This window comes from Amphibalanus amphitrite, unplaced genomic scaffold, assembly GCF_019059575.1.
Source record: "Amphibalanus amphitrite isolate SeventyFive unplaced genomic scaffold, NRLGWU_Aamphi_draft 000255F_arrow, whole genome shotgun sequence".
NCBI classification, from domain to species: domain Eukaryota; kingdom Metazoa; phylum Arthropoda; class Thecostraca; order Balanomorpha; family Balanidae; genus Amphibalanus; species Amphibalanus amphitrite.
Window position 1 is genome coordinate 132856 of NW_024881750.1, and position 16889 is coordinate 149744.

Sequence of the window (16889 nt, forward strand, 5' to 3'; positions counted from 1 at the left end):
TCACCCAAGCTGGGGCAGCTGTTTGCAGATTTGTCCAAACACCCACAGTTCCTTACAATTCTCCATATATATATCACCTTATCTTTTTACCTGTTTGAAAGGAAGGTTGGTTGAAGTCCTTAATTTCCACGTGGACGTGCTCATCTGCAGTTCAATTACAATTCAAATTAGGCTCCTCCCTTGGCAAAAAAGACTTACCTTATGTGATAGAGGATACCATAACATAAGCTAAGCTGACGATATATATCTTCTTAAATGCCCAATCTCAATTTAAAATTAATGAAAAAATGACAATCCAAATAAATCTAAGATTTTCAGAAGCGCGTCGCAGCATCATACAACATTGGTGTGAGACATGATTGACATGTAACTTGAAGAAGAAAATGCAAAAATTGACGTCATGAGTAAAGATCTTTTTCATTCATTTGAGGTGGCATTTTTGTGATTTCTACTGCTTTTCAAGCAAACATTTCGGTCACCAGTTTCATTTTGAATCTTTTTGCTGAAAAAAAATTGGGGAAAACGTTTTTTTAAAGAGGTTGGTGTGAATAACAGCATTTCAAATAAAGTAGTTTTGAAACGTCATAAGATTTAATTTCACTGATTCTATGTCATTCAAACGACATAGCTTGTCTGCTACATATCTGGCTAGCCTGCTACAAAATAGAAAATTGCAATGGCGCTGCTTGTCCGGCGAAATTAGCTTTGAATTTGTTCCTTCTAATTGAGTTTCAGTTACAAAGTAAAAATAAACGAAAAATAAGCAGCTAGCCGAACTTGTGGGACGATCAGAGCAGTAAGTTCCTATTATAGTGTGGGGGCGACGAGCCTTGAGCGAGATAATTCAAGTGACTCCTGAAAATGCGTCCAAAACTGGCTTGTGTAATGTTTGGGCCATCTTTTCAATCCAAAACAATGCGCTTTTATGTTAAACTGATTCATAAATTCAATTCCCTATTGTTGCAACCTTTCTACTGACTGAGCGGTTCCCATAGCTCGATCGTTAGAGCATTGGACGGACATGGTGAGAGCATGTGTCGCGTCGCCAGTCGCGGTTTTTGAAGTCTGGGGTTCAAAGCCTGTCAGCAGGCAGGTGCTTGATGTTAATGGGCCTCCTGATGGGTATTGGCTGTGGTTGGTGGCAGGCCAGCGGAAATCAGTGAGGGAGACCAACCTTATGCTGCTATATATGCCCTCAGGCCTCAGGGGCCAGGCCCGCAGGGCCAAAGCAAAGCAACAAGCTCTCCTTAGTAGGGGCTCTGCCTCTGTCCTTGTGAATCCTTTCATTTGAAAGGTTCAGACTAAATTTATAATAAGCATTGCTGTTATCAGTCCACCTACTGTTGATAGGTATGTGGACAGTGGAAGTGGCCCTTCCACATGCCTAGTATAAAGTCAAACCTCAACTTGAACTGATACGTAGCTGATGATTCTGTGGCCTGCAGGCCATCCTAACTTGAACTGGTCTCGAGCAGTCTATCTCATCTGTGTGCAATTGCTTCACCCATACTTGGGGTGTAGACAGTAGAAGTGTTACCTTGTACATGTGTACAACTATATTTCTATAAATACAATACAATACTATGCAAAGTGAGACCCCAATTGACTTGTGCAGGCCTTCTTTTTAACCCAGACTAGACAGCATGCCAAGTTGGAGTTAAATCAGCATAGCCATTTGTGAGATGACGAAGACTTATAAACCTTGGACGAAACCAGCACCCTGCAGCCTAGTGTGCCCTGTAGTCCACACATTTACCTATCTGACTGCAAGTGCTTTCATGGTTTGACCTTTTAACAGGCATGTATGATGTAACAGGCTGCCAAATTTGAGTGCAGTTAGCAGTAGGTCAATAGGTCTACATTCTTGGGATGTAGAAGAAGCAGAGGGCTTCTGCCTGCAATATTTGACCTGTTTTACAGGTTGAAGAAGTTGTATGTTATGGAACATTGATGTATTTGTGTGTGTTTGTACTTCTTGCTAGCATATTTAGTCCTACCAACTACAAACTTTTATTATTTGGCCATAGGCTGAAGTCATTATAGCCACAGCTGTTCTGATGGACATCCCACAGATGTAGACATACAAGTGGCCCCTGCACCTGTTCACATGAAAAAACATGATGCACCCTAGCCATTGCACATAAAATGCATCAGCTGATGGTTGACCACCTACACACCAAGTTTCAGTGTTCCAATATTACGCCCCTGCACCTGTTCAGTGAATGCCAATATTTTGCAATCAGAATAATTTTGACACTCCTCATCCTGACTTGGCACACAGGCACATAGCAACTAGTTGCTCACCTGTGTGCATCAAAAGCAGTTGGGTTCATGCTTATAGCAATGGGGCTATCTGATACAGAAAATCGTTTGTCCATCAACAATTGGTAGAGCAGTGATTACCATTACCGAGACAAGATTGAAAACACGTCACAGGAGGAGGTCGAGTTGAGCCGCTCACATGGAGCTATTTTTCCGTGAAACTAGAGCTCTGTTCGGTCACTGTTTTTATATCAGCGTGCTGTCGGTTTCCCCATATAAGGAAGTTATTGCTAGCGCTTCTTGGCCTGTCATTGGTCGAATGAATAGACCACATGAATTCGACCAATGGGGAGCCAAGAAACAGCAGCATGCTCGCAGCCTGCTGATAAAAAACTGCGACCGAACAGCGCCCGAGGTTAACTTACTCGCTCGCTCCTTGATAACTTGTGTATGAAATAATGGTTTTATTTTCTTATGTGAGCATCTATAAGCGAAATGAACTGTACAGTTTTTTTTTTTTTTTTTTTTCTAAGCCGCCGCCCATGAATAGACGACCAGGAGTGTCCACCCACTGACCCGCGCGACACATAGAACCTTACGTTAACACCACCCCGAAACATAATACATCAAGTCGCGACACTCCCTGCTAGGAGAATGAAGAAAACAAAATCAAAGCTGGAATAAGCGCGGTAAGGCCCTTGTTAGTATGGTATATGGCTTAAAAGAGAAGCAAAGAAGTCAAGGCTAAATGTAGCTTGACTGACCACTACACCTTCCCATTTAAGAATAAGCCAAAGGATCAGTCATTCCATCGGTTAGTTAGGTTAATCGTGCAGCGCATTCACACATTTTAGCGGGGTGGGGGGGACAGTATCTGGTCTGGGTTCGGCAGAGTCAAATGCCCACTGAAAAGAGCCGCCGAGCTAAGCAAGCTTGTTGCTCAGCGAACTCAAATCAGCGGGCAAACGTCAGGGCGTTATTTGAAGTGTTACGTATTGTTACGTAGTTTATAAGCGGTCGAAATATATCATGTTGTTACAAACATGAATTCGTTTAATGAGAATGCGAACACAACACATACATGAGTGACTCCACGAAAAAGATATAAGGAAAAAACACGGTGGCGTAACTAAAGAAAAAAAAAATGGAAAGCACAAATACATTAAGGAGGTCAAAATTCAATGATGACATAGTGAGATAGATAACGATTCATCGAAGTAGACCACCTCTCGCTCTGTTTTAGGTATATATGCATAATACCTATGCTATTGTAAACACGCAGTGGCATTATGGGTCTCCTTCATTATATCACATTGTATACGAATATACAGACAAAAACAGTGCGGGGGTGAACTGTGACAGCATGAAAACGTATAAAGTTATTGTAATATAAAATGCGTGGTCAATTGTGTCAGTTCAGTAAGAATCAAGGAAAATTTGTTTTAAGAGACCTTTGATATGTCTCTTGGAGGTTGGAACATCTCGTAGGTTTGGGAACTTTGGCCCCATAACTTGGTTCCAAAGCCTGGGTCCAGCCCAACGTACTGTGTGCGTACAGTATAATTTGTGTGTAAATGTTTCCTGGAAGTGATGAAGTGAACGGGTGGTTCGGAGCGGTTCAAAAACAGTAAAAAGTTCGTCAAGAGGCGCGGGCAAAGTACCATTCAACTTTTTATGCATCAATAGCATCATTTGTAGTTTGCCCATGTCTCTCAGACGAAGGATCTTCAGCTTCTTAAAAATGGGTGCAGTGTGGGCAAATCTGTCTTGTCCATCAATCATTCTTACTACACGCTTTTGTAGTTTTTCAAGCTTCTCAATATAAGTTACATGTGTATTGCTAAAAAGCATACAACAGTAGTTAATATATGGTTGGAACAGTGCATTGTACAAAAGTATGAGCTGCTTAGGCAAAAGAAAATGCCTAACTCGACTTATCAAACCTACGTTACGACCTAACGTATGAGTTAGATAAGTAATATGGGATTTCCATCTCATATCATCATCCACATACATACCCAAATATTTCACAGTTTTAACGAACTTGATATTAACACCAGAGAGAGAAACAGATACACTTATATCACTTTTAGAAATATTATACAATTGGCAAACTGTTTTGTCAGTGTTTAGTGAAAGTCTGTTTGATTTAAACCAGTCTGTGATTTTAGGCATGGTGACATTGATGATGCTTTGAAGATGGTTTTCATCTTTGCCTTCTATAAAAATTGCCGTGTCATCTGCGTAAAGATACGCAGCAAAATCGTCAGATATAGTGGGAAAGTCATTAATGTATATAAGAAAAAGGAGAGGTCCTAAAATGGAGCCCTGTGGCACGCCTATGTCTACTGGGAGGAAGCTAGATCGGACATGATCTATTTGTGTGCATTGGGCACGATCCTGCAAATACGAAGTCATCATTTTATGCGCATCTCCACGTATACCATAAGCATATAGTTTTTTTAGTAAAACATTTTGGTCCACCGTGTCAAACGCTTTTCGTAGATCAAGATATAGGCCACAGACAACATTGCCTGCCTCAAAAGCTTGGCTTACCTTCTCCTGAACCAAAATTAGAGGCATATAAGTGCTTCTATTACTCCTAAAACCGAACTGATACTTAGATAACGTATCGTTGAAGTTAAAAAAAGTATCGAGCCGATTAAAGACCAGTTTTTCCAGTATCTTAGAGATAAAAGGCAGTATACTTATAGGTCTATAATTGTTAAAGCTCTGTTTGTCTCCGGATTTATAAATCGGCTTTATAACAGCTCTTTTCAGGGACAGAGGGAATACATTTTGTCGTAAACAAAGATTCATAAGATATACAAGGTGTCTAAGTATTACACGAAAAGTTGCTTTAAATATGCGTGCATTGATACCGTCGATCCCAGCGCCAACATTTTTCGTACCTTTTACGATTTCTTCCAGTTCTAGTTCATTTGTATCTGTGAAAGATGATAGTGTATTTCCTATTTCACTAGGAAAGCTTCCCAATGGGTCGATATGACTAGGGGGAATCAGTTCCTCCAGTTGTTTTCCAACCTGAGAGAAGTACGAGTTGAAAGATTTAGCAATCTTTTCTGGATCTTTGACAATATCATTGTCAATCTTAAAAGCGGTAGATATTTTTCCTTCAGGCGCGTTGCCTTTAGTCATTTCATTAAGTATTCGCCAGGTTTCTTTAGGACCACAGTCATGCAGTGCAGTTTGGTAGTAAATCTTTTTAGCATTCCGTAAAACTTTAGTGAACATGTTCTTGTATTTCTTATAACTGCTTATGTTATAAGTAGTAGGATGTTTGCACTTGATACGAAACAGCTCATTTTTCTTATTAATTGAAGCGAGTAGGCCAGGAGTGATCCATGGCTTAATTGGCGTACTTTTGCGGGAAGGTGTATAGGTACTACTGTACCTAGCAATCCCGGACGTATACGCATCAATTAAAATTTTACACGCATTCTCTGCATTTGTTTCCTGAAAGAAGTCTGTCAGTTCCGTCTGCAAGTAAGATCGTAAATCATGTATCTTGTGATAATTAAATGAGGTAACAGTCTGTTTTGTAAGATTATGTCTGTCATTTTTAAGAGTGAGACCAACAAGGATAGGAAAGTGATCGGATATATCACTTATGATAATACCTGATCTTTCTATTATGTCAAGATTGTTGGAAAAGAAATTATCAAGGAGAGAAGCACTTTCAGCAGCCAGTCTCGTAGTTCTTGAGATACAAGGGAAATAGCCGTGAGAAGTAAACATGTTAAAAAAGCTCTCAACAGAGGATTCTGTTGATGTGTGAAAAAGGTCAAAGTTAAAATCCCCTGCAATTATAACATTTTTTGAGGTATGACCAACTTCTTCTAATACCTCTGTCATTTTTTCTATAAATAGTGTTGAATTAACTCTTGGTGGTCTATACACAACCCCAATTATGAACTTAATGGACTGCAGAGTACATTCAACAAATGTAGCTTCAGCCCCAGCTATGTTGATATGCTGCATGAGAGATGTTGAATTTATGCATTCATTGCATACATATAGTGCTACTCCTCCACCAGTTCTATCTTGGCGACTGTTGAATATAGATGTGTAGCCATCTAGATGTCTATATTGTTCGGTGCTTGAGTCCAGCCAAGTTTCTGATAAGCAAATGATGCTCCAATGTTTACCTGTAGTGTAGAGGAAAGTTTGGAATTCCTCGAACTTATCATTAGTTAAGATAGATCTGGTGTTAACATGTAAGATGAGGAGTTCAGTGCTGTGCTTATGTAAGAATGGTCCAGGACTGGAGGATACAAAATGTTTACAATCATTTCTGAGCTGCTCAAACCTCTGATGTTGAAACGAGAGCCCTGATGGGCCGATATTTTTAAATGGATCAATGACTTTGTCATTAAGGAGAGGTGGAATATGTTCATATGGATCTATTTGCATATGACACTATGCAAACTAGCAGTGATCCACACAAAAGGTGGGAAAAACAAAAGACACACTGATTGGGAATGGATGTCAGTAAGTTTAACACAAGGACTATTACAGTGTACACGTGTAGTATTTTTTGTGGCTATTATCCGACTCACTGTTGTTTTAGCTGATGTTTCCATTTGTTTTCACTGTTACTGATGACTAAAGCCGCTATCTGACCATCTTGTTCTCGACTTCTTACCACCACTGCAGGTGGCGGCCATCTGAGCGGTGATGGGCACCATGCAGCGTCCGGCGGCTCTGGCTGGCCGGAAGCGGTTTCAGGTGACGTTTGTGGTCCGTGACGAGGTGGAGCGGTGCCACCGAGCGGGCGTCAACTCGCTCCAGTATGACGCCCACCTGCAGCGGCTCTTCACCGCCGGACGAGATGGCGTCATAAGGTGAGATGATGACATTGCCAGTGCGCGGGGCTCAATTGGTGCCCAGGTTGAGTGGTGTCCTTCCTCAGAGATCTTCCATCCAGTAATAGATAAAGGTGTCATGGCATTGCAGCCTGCTGAAATTAGGCTAATCCTGCCATGAATGTTAGGCAATGTATGTTGCAGTTTATTGCGGCCATCAGCTGGACGTTTACAGACATTTGTCGGTTTTATAATGTTGTTCATTGGGATGTGTCTGACTGATCCAACACGATGCGATTGCAGGATGTGGAACTGTAAGAACACAAAGGAGCCGTACATCCAGTCTATGGAGCACCACACCGACTGGGTCAATGACATTGTCCTCTGCTGCGGCGGCAGGAACCGTGAGTCACGAAACGTCTAATAGGCACGCTTTGGAGGTGCTATGAGTGTTTGAAGGAAGCGTGTGAAATACGACACCGTCACGTGGATGATTTTGTTTACCGTGCTATAATTGTGCTGAAGCGGTCATTCGATAGCTAGGAAAACTGCAGTACCAGCCAGGGCGAGGAACCGATGGCCAAGGACCCTTGTCACTTATTTAAACATGCTAAAAATTAGCCCAGCGGTACGCCGGTATGGTAGCTGATGTTAATTTTGCCAAGCCGCTGGCGTCGCGAATTTCTGGGATCACTGTTTTCCGGTGCTGCTCCTCCCATTCCCGGCCAGCGTTACATTATCTGAACGTGTCATCTCGAAACGATTTTTGTATTGAATTCGTAAGTGCGTCGACAATAACCCTTTTCCGACGTCCGGCAGTAATTTCGGCCAGCTCGGACACAACCGTGAAGGTTTGGAGCGCCCACAAGGGCCTCTGTATGTCCACACTGCGCACACACAAGGACTATGTCAAGGCACTTGCTTACGCCAAGGAGAAGGAGCACGTGGCGTCAGCGGGTCTGGACAAGTCCATCTTCCTCTGGGACGTCAACACACTGACCGCCCTCACCACCAGCAACAACATAGTCACCAGTGAGTACCTTGACTATGTACTGGTGGTGTGCTATCCATCGGCATTCAGCGCGGTCCTTAGTCATAAGCACTGCACTAGCGTGCTGCTTTTACGTTCAAAAAAGCCTTAGTACGTTAATAGTTGCGGGTTCCAACTTCCATTGTCGTCTGTCCTTGCCTTCTCGGTGTGTTTTAGCCGTTTTAGCATGGTATAATTGAGGGTGTGACCTGTTCCCGCCTCCGGCAGCCTCATCACTGAACGGCAGCAAGTTCAGCATCTACAGCCTGGGCATGAACGAGCTCGGCACGGTGGTAATTGCCGGCAGCACGGAGAAACTGCTGCGCGTCTGGGACCCGCGCACCTGCGACCGGCTCATGAAGCTCAGAGGTACGGCTACGGTAGCTTAGAGGCATGGTGTGGGACAGACCCGCCAATCCCAATTCCGTCCCGTCAGACCAGGACGCGGTCGATTTGGTCACAGTCTGACCAGCACCCGGTCTGACCCCTTCTGACCGTCCCCTCGCCCCGCTTCCCTCAGGTCACGCGGATAACGTGCGCGCCGTGCTGGTCAGCCGCGACGGCACCCAGTGTCTGTCGGGCTCCTCAGACGGCACCGTCAAACTGTGGTCGCTCGGTCAGCAGCGATGCATCACCACGCTGCAGCTGCACGACTCCGTCTGGGCGCTGCAGGTTAGTCGGAGGCCGGATGGGCCGGGGTTAAGGCCGCCCCACACTGGACCTCGCATGCGGGTTGCGGGTTTGCGGGTTTTCAGTTTGCGGGCATAATATTAATTCATAGAGTGATTAGACCGTTCCCTTATGGTAACTTCATGAATGCAGTGAAGCCGGTACACCTTCAGAAACTTACATATAGTCGTAATACCAGCGCAAAGAACCAATATTCGACTCCAACGAAAAACCCGCAAACCTCGCAGAACTCGCAGACCTCGCAGCGAGGGAAATCGAAAGTTGACTCAAAATCAACTTTTGGAATGCGATGCAAGGTCGTTCGCAAGTTAAAACATGCAGACTCGCTTGTTAGATGGTAGTGTGTGTCACTCAGCTTAGATTGTATTATTTGATTTTTGAAGAAACCCGAAAACCCAAAAACTCGCAACCCGCATGCGAGTTCCAGTGTGGGCCGGGTTTAGTTCAGAGACCGGCCCGCTGCGGGTCTGCCTGGGCACCGCTGGTGATTTGGAGATTGTTGCGCGACTGCATGGTCGTCTGGGCTCACTGCCGACTATAGCTGCGGTCGGGAAAAAACATGAGGGGCATGGCGTATTCACGGTTGTTTTTATGGACGTTGACGCCTATGGGCTATGATTGACGTTGTGGCGGTTTTGCGAATTCCTGTGACTATGTGACTTGTAACAGGTCAGGCCACTGGCATTTTGTTAGTGGTGCCTGTTCTCAGTGTCGATTTAAACCCGTCGTATGTGCTTATCAGGCTGTTCTCAGTACTGGTTCACACTGCGTGTTTCCGCCAGGTGAGCCCCGACTTCAGCCGAGTGTACTCGGGCGGCCGGGACCGGCGGCTGCTGGTGACCAACCTGCGTCAGCCCGACTCCAGTCTGCTACTGGCCGAAGAGACGGCGCCCATCCTCCGCATGGCGCTGGTCGGGGACGAGTCCATCTGGGTCTCCACCGCCGAGAGCTCCGTCAAAAACTGGGTACGTGGGAGCTCCGTCAAAACTGGGTACGTTGGAGTTCCGTCAAAAACTGAGTACGGATGAGCTTCGTCAAAAATTTGTACGTGGGGCTCCGTCAAAACTGGATACGTGGTCCTATTTTAGCAGCCGTGGAACCCTCAGCTAGCGCTGGCAGGGACTGTGACTTCGGCAGGATGTGCACAATGTTATGCACTTCACCTCAGTCACTCATCTATTCTTTTTCACTGTCACTGACGGGACTTCGCCATATTGTGTGACATAGTTAATTTGGTCATGTTTCATTCTCAGAAAACATGAGCTAATGTGCGGTGTACCCCACGTTTTCGGTCATGTTTCAGTCTCTGAAGAACGTGGACCGTCTGCTGGATGACGCACAGGCGGACTTCCTGACACCAGTGGCCAGCCAGCCGACTCGGGTTATCGAGGGCGCTCCCAGCATCAAACAGTACAAGGTGCTTAACGACAAGCGGCACGTGCTGACTCGAGACAGTGATGGACAGGTGGCACTCTACGACGTCCTCTATGTGAGTGGAGCACGCGACCGGTGCTAATGGTCTGCCCCTGTTGGTTATAGTATTGCTCAGGTATTTGGTTGGATGTTGAAGACTTTTAGGGCTGTCCAAGTGGGTTCAACGTCAGTTTAAATGTGGACTCTCTTCGCCAAAGGCAGTCTGTATCCGGACTGCGGGAGTTTAGTTCGTACTAAAGTCGGAATCGTTTGGGGTTGCCGGCTACTGATCCACGATTCTGACCCGTCACGTTGTGCTGCTCCAACAGGCTAAGAAGGTGGAGGACCTGGGTCAGATAGACCTGGAAGCCGAAGCCGAGCGCCGCTTTAAGATGGTGTACGTGCCCAACTGGTTCAGCATCGACCTGAAGACCGGGGTGAGTAGTGAGCGACTTGGTTCACCGAACACAGCAGCTGGCGCTGATACTGAAAAATTACGCGGGATGGACTGAAAACGTGATGTGCGTTATTGATCGTGTTGTATGTAGCCTGTGGGGATGGGCTAGCTCCGCATGGACCCGCTCAAAATAATGAATCGTTGTAGGTCCTGTGAACTCCTCTGAACTCTGTTTTGACCTATGTTAGCATAGCGGCGTATGAACCCGTCCGAAACAGCGGACCGCTCTTAGCGCTGTATGGACCTGCCTGAAACTATCTGAAGCGGTGATGGCTCTATTTGACCTGTCTCCCTCCCGCTGCTGATTGCAGTACCTCTCTGTGCACCTGAGCCAGGACGAGGTGGACTGTTTCTCGGCCTGGGTCAGCGCCAAGGAGGCCGGACTGCAGACCTCCGATGGCGTCGATCAAAAAGGTGACCGACACAGCCAACCAGTAGAAACATTGGCTTCTAGGGCAATATTTACTATCAATTCTCAATTACGTGACAACCGAGTCACGCGAGCCATGATGGCTATAATAGGGATGTCTGATGATAGTCAGGTAGTCATGGTGTATAGTCATGCTGACGACACATCGGACTGTGCTCGGATTATCAGTATGATGAGCTGATGTTTTCCACGCAGTCTGGGCGCGTGTCTGTCGCTGGACGCCACTCGTTGGGCCTGCATACCCGACGATGCATGTATGCGGGGACGCCGGAAAGAGAAGCCGATGCACTTGTCCCACCGTATGTGACAGCGTCTGACGGCAGCCGTCACCCCTCATCTCTCTCCGGCAGTGAACTACGGCCGGCTGCTGCTGCAGGCGCTGCTCGAACACTGGCCGCGCACCTTCCAACTGGAGCCCGGAGCCGAGAACGGCTCAGACGCACAGGCGCTGGCCAAGCCCGTCGGCAACGAGTACTTCTCCGTACCGCCGCACACGCCCGTCATTTTCAGGTAACGTGCGCTTTACTGTGTGCCCATTCGCAGCCAGCGATTTGTCCAGAATCTGGCAAGAGCTAGTAAACTTAGAGAACGTTATAAGGTTATGGCGTTGCGCACCACGCTTTGCCCGGTTCCACAGTGCTTTGCTGCCACACCGCCATACGCTATAATTTAGCAAGACGGGCGGCAGGTTCTACCAGATTCTACCGGTGTGTGGTCAACCGCTGGTATCAGTTGCCGTTCTGACCTCGCTGTTGATGTGTTTACAGCGAGGCGGGCGGCAGGTTTTTCTACCGGCTCCTATGTCGGGACGCCGTCGGAGAGTCCGAAGGGACGCTGAACGAAATGGTGCCCGACTGGGTGGTCGACTGCGTCGTCGAAAGAAACACACCCAAATTCATCAAGGTGCCCTTCTACCTACAGCCGCACGCGTCAGCATCAAACAGCATCAAACACCAGAAAAAGTGAGTGGTCCTCGATGCCTTGGCTGAATCTGTCGTTCAAGGAACGCGTTCCAAGAAGTTGGTTCTTTGGTGGAAAGTTGTATGGTGTTGTGCGCGATATATTGCCATTGAAGCGCTTTTTACGTCGACGTCATAAAATCGTAGCTGGCTGTGGACGTCTTTCCCAAGTTGCTTTCGTGTATTAATATCATAGATCGTTTGACGGATTCCACCGTCCGTTCATGAGCCTGTGTTTTAATTATTTTGATTTATTTGTTTATTAAAATTTAACTATGTATCCGAGTATTTAACCGAGATCGTGTTTTTGTCCGTCCCCAGGGACCGGCTGATTGCCAACGACTTCATCCAGGTGCGGAAGGTAGTGGAGCACGTCTACGAGAAGGTGCTGGGCACAAACTCGGAGGCGATGGGCGGCGGACCGGCCCAGCCGCCCCCGCCGGCCGCCGGCGCAGAGGCCGATGATAGGACGGAGGGGTCAGCCACACTGGCGGAGGATAAGGTCGAGCTGCTCTGTAATGAACAGGTGGGTCGATTGGTGGCTTGAAAGGTCTGCACTGTGAAGTGGAAGCGGGTTGTCAGCTCAACGTTCAATCATTGAAACCAAAAATACCGGACCTGCGCAGTGATTTGAGTGATGTGTATGGTTTCGATGTGCTGGCTGTTTGTGAAACATGGCTTTCGCCCAATGTGCCCAGCAGGCTACTCACGATTGGCGGTTATCGGCTGTACAGGAGTGATCGCCAGAGTGACCGCGGACTGGCTCGGGGACACGGTGGGGTGGCGTTGCTGGTCCGCGAGGCGCACAGAGTAGAGGTGCTACCGACGCCCGTGACCGGAGTCGCGAACTCGAATGTAGAGGTGATTTGGGCAAAAGTGTTCGTGGGGAAATGCCGCGGTTTATTGTTCGCGAGTGTTTACCGAGTGCCCAAGAACACGTCAGCCCAGATCACCGCCGATCTCGAGGACCTGGAGTCACAGCTGCAGCATATGCTGGCGAGTCACCTCGGTGCAACGGTGGTACTGGCGGGTGACCTGAACTGCTGTCTGCTGAAGCCCGCCACCGACTCGCCCGGCCAGCGGCTGGTCCGTCTGCTGTCGACCTACGGTCTGCGGATCGTCAACACTGAGCGGCCGACCTACCGACCAACGAACTCGCTGCTGGATATTGTGGCGACCAATCAGCCAGACGTCGTGACACGTGCTGGGGTGACCCGGTGCCATTACGGCACACCACATGATATCACCCGCGTGAGACTGCGGTTTGGCGGCGCGAGGCGACAGGTCGGTCCGACTATTCAGCGCCGGTGCCTGCGACGCATCGATCCCGACCAGTTTAACCGACAACTCTCTGACACGGACTGGAGTCCCGTATTCCGGCGGCAGAGACCTGAGGAGAAGTGGGAGGAATTTCGCACGATTTTCCTCTCGGAGCTGGACACGGTGGCCCCGCTGACCAGGGTGCGGCTGCGGCCGCCCGGGGTGCCGCCGCTGACAGATGACACCCGCCGGCTGCTGTCGGACCGGAGACGGGCGCTCCGCCTTGGCGGACAGCGCGACCACTACAAGGAACTGAACCGGCAGTGTCGTGCAGCTGTACGGAGAGACCAGGCCGCTCACCTGCAGAGAGAGTTGGACAGAGCCGGCCCGGGTGGCGTCTGGCGCGTGCTACGGCCTGTCATTGGCAGCAAGAAGGACGCGGCAGTGCCCAGCGCCACGCCGGACGCGCTTAATGATTATTACGTGAGCGTTGGTCCCGTCACGGCCGCCAGCGTACCGAGACCAGCGACACCGGTACCGGTACGACTGCCACGGGTGACGACCGCCGGCTTCAAGCCGAACTCCATCGATTTTGACACGCTGTGCCTGATTCTGTCGGCGATGAAGCCATCTACCGCCACCGGAATCGATGGGATTAGCGTTGATATGTTTCGTAAATTCTTCTGGGGCATCGGACATGTGCTCCTGGACATTGTCAACGCCAGCCTAACTACATCACAAGTACCCGGTGCCTGGAAGCATGCGCTCGTGACTCCGATCCCCAAGGGCAAGGGACCGTCTGACCCAGCCAACACGCGTCCGATCTCCATCTTACCAGGAATGATGAAGGTCGTCGAGCGTGTGGTCCAGCTCCAGCTTGTTCAACATCTGGAAACCAATGGTCTGCTCTCCAACACACAGCACGGCTACAGGAAGGGACACAGCACCGAGACCGCACTCAGTGTAATTACCGAACATGTTCTAGGTGCGATGGACTCCGGCCAGATATCCATACTGGTACTGTTAGATCTGTCAAAGTGTTTCGATGTGGTGCCGCACCAGATTCTGCTGGATAAGCTGGCGCTGTACGGCGTGGACACGGCGTGGTTCGCCGACTATTTACGTGGCCACACCCAGCAGGTCCAGATCGTCGGTAGCAGCGGTGTGCCTGTGCGCTCCGCGGCGAGGCCGAACTCGATCGGCGTCTTTCAGGGCGGCTCACTCAGCTGCATCCTGTACACGGTGTTTACGAACGAGCTGAGTCTGTTTGTGCCGGACGGAGTCCGAGTGGTGCAGTTTGCGGACGATACACAACTGCTCGTCAGCGGCCAGAAAAGCGACCTGCCGCGCATAACCGCTCTCATGGAACGCGCACTCGAGTGTGTATACACGTGGTTTTGCTCTCACGGCATGAAGCTGAACGCAGCCAAAACGCAGGCACTGGTAATGGGGACCCCTGGAATGCTGAGGGGCTTACCGCCGGTCGCGATGAACTTCTTGGGTACCGTCGTGCCAGATTCCCGGGTGGTACGAAACTTAGGAGTGATCATGGACTGCCATTTAAATTTCCAGCCACATGTCGACCATGTTACAGCGAAGTGTACGGGCATTCTCGTAGGTTTAATGCACGCCAAACACACCATACCAAAAAGTACTCTTGTAACCATCGTGCAAGGCCTTGTCACGTCTGTTGTCAGATATTGCATCTCAGTGTACGGCACGTGTAACGCGATGCAGCTCCATAGAGTGCAAAAGCTGTTGAACTTTGGAGCTCGAGTCGTCAGCGGCAGGCGGAAACATGACCACATATCTGATGTGTTTCGACAACTTAACTGGCTAGACGCGCCAAGCCTTGTCATGTACCACCGGCTGTGCCTGGTTCACACTGCGATAACCACGGGGAGACCTGAGAGCGTAGCTGGTTGCATCGGTGGAGTCGCTGAGCACCAATACCAGACACGAGGCTCCTCGCAGCGCGCCCTAACGAGAATACGGACGGAGCTGGGTCGCCGCCGTCTGTGCTACAGTGGCGTGCAGGAATATAACCGGCTGCCATTTGACGCGAACGCTCGGGGCTTCAGGTCCCGGCTGAGACGCCATCTGTTGCGCGTCCAGCACGGCGGTGTTCGAGCGCCGTGATCTGCGCGTTGTGCAATAGTCATTTGGACGTGACGATATGTGATTGTAGATGCATGCACTGTACTGGTACTGTAGCGCCTACCTACCTGTACATACGTTTTAATAATATGACGTGTGACGACGAAAACCCATGATTTAATGGATTTGTTACGAAATACATTCTGATTCTGATTCTGATTCTGATTCTGATTCAGCTAATGACAGTTTGCTAATATGACAGGGAGTAGGCAGAGTACATTTAGGCCGGGAGCTAGCCCCTTCATTCCTTTGATCTTAACAGTCTTGAGCTGTAGAAGCATTTATTCTTGAACACTCGGCGTACCTGTTCGAAAACCGCTCGTCATCTGACCGTGACTTGTATCCACAGGTGCTGGACCTCAACATGGACCTGCGCACAGTGCGTCACTTCATCTGGAAAAACTCTGCCGACCTTCAGCTGCACTACCGACAGATAAAGTAGCCTGACGAACGCTCAGCGGGCTGTTCCGTGGTGCGACTGTTTCGTCAGGGAGCTGAGGACGGCCGACTGACATAATTCGCGCAGGGACTGCCAGCAATGATGAGGTGTGGACCGGGGGCGCTCGGCTATTACAGACCCTCGGACTCGTCGCCGGCCGTGTGGCGCTGTGCAATGCCCGGAGCCGCAGCTTCCCAGAGGCGCGGCGGAAGGCCCGGAGGGTATGATACCGGAGTCCGGGCCGCCACAGCGGACGGTCGGGCTCGTCACGACAGCGCATTCATCCAACTCGCCAGCGACTGCCAGTGTTGGGGATAGGCGGGTACCAATCAGAGTAGCGCATTGGTAGTCCGCTGCCCATGTCAGGAAGGGTGTGGTGCTCGACTCGTACTGATCTGGTGACGACTCGTACGTGACGCATTTGTTGGCCGCCTGTTCTCGGACGGCCGGGAGAGCCGCTGACGATCACACCTTCGGTCGTGCCGAGAAGACCGGAGCGACTCGCCCTGCGACCGTCGTGGGACTGCTGCCGGCCTATCACCGTTCCACGAACGGTGGGGGCCGTCATGACGCGGTCCTTCCAGAGAACGGCCGATCAATAAGAACACATCCAGATTGAAATAATGGGCGGAACGCCGCTCTCGTTAGCTGAATGTTTCAGCCAGCCAATCGGTCGCAGCAAGATCTCTCCTATTAATGCTGCTGACTGATCTGACCTGCGCATGTTGTGTATTATATTACGTGCGTGTCTCTTGGGAGAGCCACGCTGGATCGTGGCCGTTTCGCTCGTACTGTGCAATGATTGTGCTATTTCCGTTGTTGATTGTATGTAAATGACTTTGCGGGATAGAGGGCGATATTGATTGTCATCAGCTGTGATGGCGGGAGCAGAAAACACTATATGATGATAGGCGATGAGCTGCTGATCGCGCCAAAAGAGAATATTTTATATTAAACTTTGTTTTA

At 49.0% G+C, this 16889-nt stretch overlaps 1 protein-coding gene across 2 annotated transcripts; it reads left to right on the top strand.

The window, feature by feature from the left end:
• The first annotated feature begins 681 nt into the window (after positions 1-681).
• Positions 682-16788, top strand: LOC122386542 (WD repeat-containing protein 48-like). Of its 2 annotated transcripts, XR_006257398.1 has the most exons (15): positions 720-796; positions 6940-7127; positions 7392-7492; positions 7908-8120; positions 8347-8487; positions 8639-8790; positions 9591-9773; positions 10112-10297; positions 10551-10658; positions 10990-11092; positions 11459-11618; positions 11876-12070; positions 12389-12593; positions 12766-12928; positions 15834-15913. XR_006257398.1 is itself a non-coding variant. In XM_043375827.1 (14 exons), exons 2-14 carry the CDS (start codon positions 6961-6963, stop codon positions 15924-15926), a joined length of 2007 nt encoding a protein of 668 aa, XP_043231762.1. In that variant the 5' UTR covers positions 682-796; positions 6940-6960; the 3' UTR covers positions 15927-16788. The 2 variants fall into 2 exon arrangements, 1 of the variants encoding a protein (XP_043231762.1); XM_043375827.1 differs by lacking the exon at positions 12766-12928 and having other exon boundaries at positions 682-796; positions 15834-16788.
• Positions 16789-16889: the final 101 nt, after the last annotated feature.